The 10,548-nt window shown below is 38.7% G+C and overlaps 1 protein-coding gene across 1 annotated transcript in view; it reads right to left on the bottom strand.

Annotated features, from left to right (window-relative positions):
- Positions 1–80: 80 nt before the first annotated feature.
- Positions 81–10,548, bottom strand: part of itpr3 (inositol 1,4,5-trisphosphate receptor, type 3) — an 81,710-nt gene continuing 71,242 nt past the window's right edge. The window contains exons 50-60 of the mRNA XM_067593508.1: positions 9,594–9,786; positions 8,397–8,516; positions 7,921–8,093; positions 7,398–7,562; positions 7,094–7,283; positions 5,486–5,590; positions 4,662–4,780; positions 4,405–4,570; positions 4,125–4,285; positions 3,850–4,011; positions 81–2,116 (exon numbers count right to left, since the gene is read on the bottom strand). Of these exons, the coding sequence (XP_067449609.1) occupies positions 2,000–2,116; positions 3,850–4,011; positions 4,125–4,285; positions 4,405–4,570; positions 4,662–4,780; positions 5,486–5,590; positions 7,094–7,283; positions 7,398–7,562; positions 7,921–8,093; positions 8,397–8,516; positions 9,594–9,786 (1,671 nt within the window). The 3' untranslated portion in view covers positions 81–1,999. The remainder of the gene's footprint in view (positions 2,117–3,849; positions 4,012–4,124; positions 4,286–4,404; positions 4,571–4,661; positions 4,781–5,485; positions 5,591–7,093; positions 7,284–7,397; positions 7,563–7,920; positions 8,094–8,396; positions 8,517–9,593; positions 9,787–10,548) is intronic.

The following is a 10,548-nucleotide window of genomic DNA, read 5'->3' as shown; positions in this document are numbered from 1 at the left end:
ATCATATATCAGATGGAATATGTGAGTCTTGTGTTTGTGTGTATTTTTATCACAGAAAAACTTTTCCAAACACATTGATCAACTGTTAACTTTTTATTGAACAGGAAAAAGTCTCTATGTTCCTTTTGGTCGTCGATGACTGATCCTCCAAGACAAAATATATCATTTTCACAAGAAACGATAAAAAATGCTTTTTCTTTTTAAATAAATCCTCACATTCCACATTGGAGACTCTGTGTGCTTTCATTTAGCCACTGTTTGATTGACAGTTCTGAACAAAAGATTTTAAGTATTACAATTCTGTCCAGGAATAAAGGTCATACAAATAACCACAGATCCAAACAATCTCACTATTATTAACAAGGACTTTTATCTTTGTGCAATCTTCACAATATTTCTGCCAAAATGGCACATTGAAAAAACTGCTTGGAAAGTCATGTAAAGAACTCCAGCTGCACTCCGCTTTCTTGACAATTTCAGTAATACAACATTCTTTAAATTAAGTCACTTAACTCTAACATTTGTGTTTTTATCTTTAAATAAAAATGTACACATTGGAAATATTTCCCTTAAACCTGATCAGACCACACTGCAGAATATCTGGAATCCATTAACATGTTACAAAGCATGCATTTTGTTCTTCATAGTAAATTAATTTTCTTAAAGATGTGTGGTTGACATGACATCATCTTCCTCCTCCTCTTCCTCACTCTGTCTGTACGTATCAACTAAATAAAATATGTTATTTTCGGTTCACAAATATGAAGTTTCGCTAAAAGCAGTTCACTCATAATCCAGTGTCTGTACTGAGCTAGTTTACAGTGTTAAAAACAAAGTCATAAATATATCACTATATAATTGCAATAACAATATATATCATTTAAAAAAAATTTAATTTTCCCCAAATACACGACACACAACTGGTTCAACTTTTGGCTGAAATAGTTAATTCTGTCATCAGCAAAGAAACATACTGCAGGTCACTTTCTATTTACATTTTCTCAAAATGACAGAGGCCAGTTGATGCCTGTTCATTCTCTAAGCTTACACATACACACTTACATTTTAGCATTGTCTTTCTATGACACTGACCCCACAAGTAAAACATTAGTTTACAAATCTAAAACCAGGAAGAATTTGATCCTTAAGTTCCCCATTTTCCAAAGTTTTGTTTCCCTCAAAGTGTTTTCAGTTTATAAAATAAGATCTGTGTTCCAATCAAACCAAATATTTGTCACTTTTTGTTGTAAACCATAAAGAATAACTATTATTACTGTTATTAGTGGAGCTGTATTAGGTTTTTATTTTGTTTTATTTGTTGCATAATTGTGTTTCTTTATGAAATATATCTAATTGGTATTAAATTGCAGAATCTGCTGTGGGAAATTTTAAGAATCACAAACTTCCAGATTGATCTAAAAGTCTTATGGCTGCATCACATCATCATCATCATCATCGGTCTGTCATGGAGGTTCACCACAGACATGATGCAAAAGTCTCCAATGAAGGTTTTTATCTATGAACTGTTGGTCATAAATAGTGTTCAGAAATGAAAAGATTCTGTTCAGTTGACTTAAACGAGCTGGCAGGCAGATAGGAAGCAACTGTAACCTCGCCAGATGTTAGCTACTGTTGTAGATGTTAGCTAGCACATTAAGCTGATGCCATGTGAAGAGAAAATCAATCAGATGGATCTGTGGATCAATCTGAGGACCTACAATATGGCTCTCAGGAGGAGTTTTATCTACAGTAGTACGTTTTAACACATCTGTAGTCTGAGACGAGAAATGTTGCTTTTTTGTTGCTTTAGTGAGAAACATATAATTTGTATGTTTTATATCTCTGTTCTAGTGTTTGTATTTATTTTAACCATGTGGAGGACCCCCCCCCCCCTTAGAACAGTCCATCAGTCCAGCTGTATGGTTTACAGATGTGGATCTCGTAGTGAACAGTCTGTCCATTCATATGTGTTACAGTCTTGATAATCAGCAGTCCCTCTTTACGTTTTGTAGATCTGATGGTTTCCTCCTGCGGCGCTGGGAGGAAGTGCGGCGCTGGCTCCCGCCTGAACATCCACAAATCCCATCCTCTGCCTCCTCTTCCTCTGCTCTGTCATCTGCAGCGAAACATGAAGGACAGTAAGCCCACACCCAGCAGTCAAAGGTCAACGTCAGGAAAAAACTTTCCTTCAGTCTCTTTAATGTTTCCTGTATCCTCACAAAACTGAAAAGGACTAAAATGTTGGTCATGAAAAAGGAAAAATCATCAGTCTGTCAGGAAACAACACTTTTTTACACAAGAACAATGTATAAAACTTTTCAGTAGCTGCCTCTCATTTTTAACCTTTGTTGGCCTTCGCTTTCACTGTTTTTAAACAACACACAACAACAGATTATATCAGCTGTAGACTATTAACATTAATTCCATTTTGGGTGAAAGTAACCTTGACTGTTATTTCAATGTGTCACATACATGAAATTGACATTTCATATCTCTGGTTCTCATCTAATCTCCAGGTTGGAGATACAGGTTGTTATGGAAGCTCATTGCATTCAGCAAAGAAAAGATATTGGAGGTCTTCTCATAATTATAACTTATATCATTATTATGATTAAAGATCTTGTAATTAGGAAAAAAACAAGTGTTACAACATATTCTGTGACCTGATCAGGAATAACAGTATTTAGATAGAGTCACTAATTCTGATAGTTTGGATGTACTTGAGATGTATGACTTTATCCTTTGAGTATCTAAACTGTTAACAAAGTTCTTTCTGCCTGAACGAGAACTTTAGTTTGTTTGTTTTGTTGCTCTTTGTGTCGAATACATAAACTCTCTGACAGCGACGTACAGGTTAGCACTGCTTCAACTACTGTCCATCAACAAACCAGCCTCACGTACTGTAAAAGAAAACTGAATAATAGGTTATCATTTGGTATATTTCTTTAATATATCATACATGTTTCAGATAGTGTTTAAGTTCAGTTTAGTGTTAGTTTGTGTGTGCTGTGTCTATTCTAAACTTAGTTCTTTGCTGTGGAAGATGAGGCGGTTGTGTGTTTAACAGTTAAGTTTATTCTGTTATACCCTTACCTGAGCCAGTGATGAGATAAACTATAGTTATCTAGATGTTTATGTGTAAATCTGATCAGCTTTTAGAGGATAGTGTGGTTTGTCCTTAATTTAATATAGTAGTAATATTATTTTATGATGCTACTTGGTGCTTATGTACTGTCATATAAAGTCGTGAAGAAAGACTGTTCCTAGGTTAGATGAACTTTTGACTTATGTTTTCAATCTGAGGGTTGCTGACCTGTAAGGTTAGTAAACAGATGTCTTAAATTCTGTACGAGTAGTATTTAAGGGACTGGTTAACCTTTCAGACAAAGAAAAGATAGCTAGGTGGTATCTTTGTCTCCAGAACTATGATGCATTATACTTCTGATTGTATTATTCAATTACATTATTTCATAACCTAACAATGCTCTCTTTGTGTGTTTATTGAGTGATCAGCAATTTCCCATTACAGTACATAACTGTATTACATCATCTGGACATCTGAATGATGACTCACTCAGGGAACAAAATACCACATTAATAATAATATCATCCATATTACATATTGTTATTTTTGGCCATCATTTTACTATTGAGACATTTTTATCATAGTGCAGTCTGTTCTGAGACTCATTTCTGCTTTAATGCTGCTAATTACTCTCAAGTTTTGTTTTAGTTTTTAACAACATCCCCAAAAAAATCCCAGATTTTCATCCGAGCTCACTGTTGATGTTTTAAGCGTCAGCGGCTCACAGTAAAGCTTTAACCTTGAGTGTGTTTGTGAGTGAATACCTGCTCTTTCAGCTCAGTCAGCTGAGTGGTCAGAGTAATCACCACCTTCATGGTTGATGCCAGTTTGTCCTGTAACATCCTCATCTCGTTCTGCTCCCCGTCGCCATCGGTTACCACCAGAGACATCGCCTGCATCCGTGGAAACCAGTCCAGGTTGTTGTTCTGAAAAAGCAGAAGAAGAAGCTGTGGAAGCAACTGGAGTTTTCATGTTTAGATCCATGTTTGTTACCCTGAATTTTGGGTGTTTAAATAGAGTCTTTCATGTGATGTTTTACCTTGATCATGTGAGCCACGTAGCTCTCAGGTCCGGTGTAGTCTGTCTTGTTTTTTTCACGCACCAGAACGATAAAGTACAGGTAGTTCCAGATGTTGTGCTCCAGTTTGATGTGCTCCTCAAATGACACAGTCTTATTGTCGAACTTATCTCTCTCCAGACCTGCAACGACACAGAGAACCAGACTGTGTGTCAAATGTCGTGTTGTTAACTAGTTGGCGAGTTATTAAAGTGGTTGGAAAATGAACTAAGTTGTTCATTTATTATTTATTTCTACCCACCACATATAAAACATGTTGTCTTCAGGATCTCCTCCTTCTTCTGTTTCTCACTTCTCAGGTCGGCAAACGTGTCGATGATGACGCCGAAGATCAGGTTGAGGACAATGATGATGACGATGAAGTAGAATAATAAGTCGTAAACCACCCGGGCGGGAAACAACGGCTCCTACACACACAAACACACGTAACTAACTCTAAAATTCTCTCTTAAAATGCTAAAAAAAAGCCAGGTTTAAGGTAAAAAAAGTGTTGTTTACGTTCTTGGATGGTTTGCGGAGAACATCGCCGACTCCTCCTCCGTTCCTCAGTCCGTGGTTCAACACCGTCACAATACACATCAACAGAGTGTCACATGCCCGCTCAGAGTCAGACTCCTCTGGAGACACACACACACACACACACACACACACACACCATGTGTTGTAGATATCAGGGTGTACATCCGTAAAAACATGTGCTCTTAAAGATCCAGTATGTTGGACTTTGTGATGATCTCGCTGGAAATCTTGAGCCCATTCAGAACGCTGCTGTTAGAGTTCTAATGAGAACCAGGAGAACATCTCTACTTTACATATTTTTAACTCTAATGTATCCAGAACTGCTGATCGGAGCCTTTTCTGTGATCTTCAAGCCTGCACAGATTGACCAGATTAAATTCTATCACTTTTTTGCATTTGGGGTTCATGTTATTTCTTATGCTAACATTTCTTTATTTTTATGCTAACTATACTTTTTATTCTAACATAACTTTTATTTTTTATGCTAACATTGCTCTTTAGGTTTTTATTCTAACATTTCTTAATTTTTTAATCTAACGTAATCTAACTTTACTTTTTTAGTTTTTTTTATATTGCATACATATTCACCTCTAAACAGTAATTTTACTGGTTTCCAGCAAGTTGTTTTCCCTACTGTGTGCAGGAAACCATCTGTTTAAATCAAACTGCCTTTTCTTATGTGATATTTGTAATATTAACATTGAATCAAATGTCTGTCTATAAGGTGAAAAGTCCTGCCGATCCCGCTGAGAGTGAATGGTCGACTCTGCAGATGTGTGGCGTTAAACTGGTCTCAGTCTCACCTTCGTCCTCAGTGACAGTGGCAGCGTTGGTCTCTGTGGTGCAGCTGACGCCGTCTGCGGAGCACGACTTGAGGAAATCCTGAGAAGCTTCGCTCTGTTGAGGAGCTGAGAAACAAACACACACACACTGTGTCACTGACAGACACTCACCAGTACATACACACAGACTGGGAGCTGACCAGTATAAACAACATCTTCTGCACCAAATCAAGGCCAACTGGTCTTAATAAGTGCAGAATCCGGTTTGGATGGCCCTTTACAGAATGACTTCCAGTAGTGAGAAGAGGTTTATAGTTAAACTAAACCTTTTCTGATCAGTTCTTAGTTCTTCAATAAGTCTGTTGAGTGAATTTGAGAACATCGAAATCCTAAAACCTACATATAATATTTATATTTCAATCCATCAGTCTGGCACGTATTAAATGTAAAAAAAAATGTCTTTTAATACTCATTTTAAAAAATGATGACAGCATTTTATGGATCATTTATTAAGTCTGTTTTAATCTTTGGTCTCATAGTAAAGATATGGAATAGAGCTGCAACCATCAGTCAAATAACCGATTAGTCAATCAGGAACTATTTTGATAATTGAATAATTCTTTAGGACATTTTTTTTAAGCAAAATCCAAACATTTCCTCGTTCCAGCATCTGGATCGTGAAGATTTTCAGCTTTTCTCATGAGATAAAGTATCTGCGGGTTTTAGACTGTTGGTTGGCAAAAACGAGTGATTAGAAGGCATCACCTCGGGCTTCTCGCACGTTTTTATAGACCAAATGATTAACCAGAAAAATAATCATCAGACTAATCCGTAATGAAAATAATCATTAATTGCAGCCCTAGTACGGTAAAAAGAAGAATGTGTCCATCACGAGTCTGCCAGCGTGATGCTAAATGTTTGGAGTACTTGCTTATAGTTTAGATTTAAATAAACCATCATTGCAGCAAGTAGTATTAAACAAGCAGTGAACACAACTCTGACACATCATCAGCTTTTAAGTTGACATGTTGAACTTGTTAGCAAACAGTTGTTTATTTCCACATCCAGCAGTTACAACATGATCATCACATTAATAATGTCAATAATTAATCGTGGGGTTCCTCAGGGTTCTATTCTTGATCCTTTGTAGTTTCAGTTTGGTTGAAATGATTTTTTTTTTTGTCCACTTGATTTTAGCAGAATAGTTTCTAAACATGACTTCTGTCATATCGTCAGCTTATAGAGTAGTTGTGGCTAACATGTTAGCAAACAGTTGCTTATTTCCACATCCAGCAGTTACGGAGCAACATTATCATTCATGTAGAGTCGTGTTTCTGTCCAATATTCACTCTCTTTTAGCTCTGTTTTTACTCTCTACCAACTCCTGAGGGAAATATCAGGCTCTTTAGCTGCTAAATGCTCCACTATGTTCACCAGCTAGTCTACAGCTAACTGTGTCTGTTTGCTGTTTGGTGCTGAGCAGGTAGTGCACAGCGGCGACGCTATGAGACGCTGAGGATGAACCAGAACAATAAAGTTGCAGCTGGACAGATAAACAATGAGCTGAGAGCCGAGAGGAGCTTCATCACTATGAGACACAGATGTTTAAGGTTGAAGGTGAGAGGTTACCTGCAGCGATCTGCGGCAGCGGGTCGACCTCCATGATGAAGTCTTCCTTCAAGCAGAGGAAGCCGACGATGGAGAAGAGGTAGACGAGGATGAGCGCGAGCAGCGCCGTCAGCAGGATGGAGCGACCGTTACGAGTCACGCTCTTTATCACGTTAAACAGCGTCTCCTCCCGGTAGATCAGGTCGAACAGCTGGAGACACACGAGCAGGCAAATACACAGAAAACCAATCATTCACAGGCTAAACAGAATGTGGAGCCTTTATTTTTCCTGTTTCTAAGTAAGAGACAGGAAGTTGTTGTTTACCAGGATGCTGTAGAAGAGCTCGTGGACAAACAGACCCAGTGTGGAGGTGAGAACGTATCCAAGATGGTAGAGGAACTCCATATCCATCACCATGGCTTTGTATCCCATAATAAACGTCCCATTGTTCCCCACAAAACTCACCACAAAGACCACCTTATTGATCAGCTGGAAGTGAACAGAAAAACACAGAACAGCAGGTTATCTGAAATGAAAATTCAACATCTCCGAGGACTTTTTTGGTTTCCCTTGGCAGCCATGTTGGAGGAAACTTTTTAAACACTCCGCTTCTGAAACGCTCCCGGTGGGGTACGACGCCGTGTGGAGGACGGAACAAAACCGCGTCACAGCGGGAACATGATGCAGCCGGTGCAATCAAGGCTTTATATTTACTATAACCAGCAACAACAGGAAGTTAAGACTCAAAACCAGGACTAGAATAAACAAAATAACGGGTGGGCCACATGAGGTTAATCAGTGTGCGTCCCATGCCCAGGTGGTAGATGGGTAATGTAGTTTTTCTTACATTGAGTGAGCCCAGCAGTATGAGAGTGTTGCCGATGCCCAGGTGGTAGATGGATCTGAGTATCAGAGCCAGAGTCAGCGGCTGGAGGCCGTAACGCTGAGAGAACAACGCCAACACCGAGAGACCCATCAGGATCCAGAACAACATCAACAACAGAGAGTCGTCTATCGCTCCTGCAGAGAGAGAGGAGGAGAGGAGAGGAGAGGAGAGGAGGAAGAGGAGAGGAGGAAGAGGAGAGAAGGGGGGAGGAGAGGAGGAGATCATCATCAAGCTTTATTTCTTGTATAATTTTATTTTTGTATTAAATTACGACTTCAGCAAACGTTGAACTGACTGAAGTTGACTCTGCTATGAGTGTGTCTCGACTCAACCAGCTCTGGCTGCTGTTTCCAGCATCTCTGTGTCTGTTGTGATACCAGGTGGACACACACGCTAACCTTCAGTATCAGTAGTACTAGTAGTATCTGCAGTAGTACCTTGTCCTGAGTCGTACGGGTAGAAGAAGGCGATGATGAGGTTGACGAAGACGGCCAGGTTAAAGGAGATGGTTCCCCACAGAGTCATCCTCCTGGAGAACCAGTACAACACCGGCATACCTGCAACACACACACACACACACACACACACACACACACACACACACACACACACACACAGCTGTTAGCAATCAGGCAACATTAAAGTTCCTCAACTCAACAACATGTTTTTCGTCTTGTTCCTTTAGCTTCTCTGTGGAGGAAAAGTTTCTCTGAGCTTTATGACATCACAACTAGTTTGGAGCCAATCAGGGTCCAGTATACAACTTATACAAGTGTGATGTGGAAACTTGAAGCCTCCAGAGCACAAACACTGAGAATGAACTTTACAGTGAAGGAGGAGACGTCTGGTGTCCAGCAGGAAATCTTTAGAAATATTTGCATATTCACAGATTCTGGGCTTTTTAATGAGGGAGAAGAAGATATAACATTTAAGGCTTTTTAACCAGGTAATTGAACTTCTTTTTAATTTATTGGTATTTTATGTATCTTAAAACATGTCTGGAGGGGATCTTGGAAGCGGAGCCAGTTAGATAGATGGATGTGCAGCCTTGTTAAGCTAAAGAAGCGAAAGGAGAAGTTAGTTCCTGTGTTCCTGTGTGATGATTCACAATGACCGCGTAGCAGTTGTTAAGCTAGTTTAAGTGGTGACATTATGAAATGAAAACAGACTTTTGAAAGAAAAATGTCTCCAATCCCAAAAAAAAAACTGTTATTATTAAAATAAACATAATGAAATAACATTTACGTTATATGATTTATTGTACTGTATATATAATAATAATGATTTATCAAATTATCTTACAAGTTATGGTTTCATTAATATATTTTGCACAATGTATTCATCTTATGATGTCATAATTATTCATCCATTATCCACACTTTAGGGCTCCATGCTAAAATATATATATTTTCATTATTGATTGATTACTTTCTCTTCACAATGACCAACAGCAGATCTACTACTGAATGAATCATCATCACTCTCAGTCTGCTGTTACTTACACTGTTTGTTACTATTTGCATTTTAAGCGTATATATAAATAGAAATATGTGTGTGTGTGTGTGTGTGTGTGTGTGCGTGTGTGTGTGTGTGTGCGTGTGTGTGTGTGTGTGTGCGTGTGTGTGTTTTCTCACTCCTCAGCTTCTTCTGCCACTCCATCTCTCCATGCAGGAAGGAGGTTTGCTCAAAGAAATGCGTGACCTTTGACCCCTGCTCGTCCTGCTCGGTGGTGTTGAAAACACGGAACTTGGACTCCTCCGTCAGGAACTCGCAGATGGGGTGAACAGGAAACACGATCTGCTCCATGCTGCGGTCCTCACGCACGATCTGCAGACACACGGAGAGATTTAACAGCTCTGACTGATATATTATTATATATGACATCATTAGATTATTAATAGTGAAGCATCAGTGTTAGAGCAGCATGTTACTGTTGTAGCTGCTGGAGGTGGAGCTAGTTTACACTACTTTATATACAGTTAGCTAGTTTAGTCCAGTGGTTCCCAACCTAGGGGTCGCGCCCCTCCAAAGGGTCAGCAGATAAATCTGAGGGGTGGTGAGATGATTAATGGGAGAGGAAAGAAGAAAAAACAAAGTTCTGATACACAAATCTGTTTTCAGTTTTTGGACTTTTTCTCTAATCTTTGATTTTTGCTGAAATATTGGATCATTTGAACATTTATTGAAATGAAAGCATGTGAGAAGTTTAGAGGGAAAAATCACTATTTGGTGGAGCTGTTAACAACTCATAGACATGTGAAATGTGACCCCGACTACACACTGCTTTTTGTAAGACGTCAAAAGCCAAAAAGGTTGGAAACCACTGGTTTCATCTTTAACAATGTGTTGTATTTTAAAAGCTTGTTATATTATCCATTGTGTCAAATCTGCATCTGAAAAGTAACTAAAGCTGTCAAATTGTACTTAAAATTACACTTCAGTGCAGTACTTCCACCACTGATGTAGGCGCCAGGTTTTAACAGGGAAGAAGAATGTGTGGAATAAAAACGATGATGCTTCTGATTCTGCTTCATCAATTTTCATCCTTTTTTTTAAAAAAAAAAACCGTCTGACAATGTGATAAGACAC

This window comes from Thunnus thynnus, chromosome 6 (genome assembly GCF_963924715.1).
Source record: "Thunnus thynnus chromosome 6, fThuThy2.1, whole genome shotgun sequence".
Lineage (NCBI taxonomy): Eukaryota > Metazoa > Chordata > Actinopteri > Scombriformes > Scombridae > Thunnus > Thunnus thynnus.
Note: the sequence above shows the minus strand (reverse complement) of the source record. Positions and strands in the feature narration are given on the sequence as shown.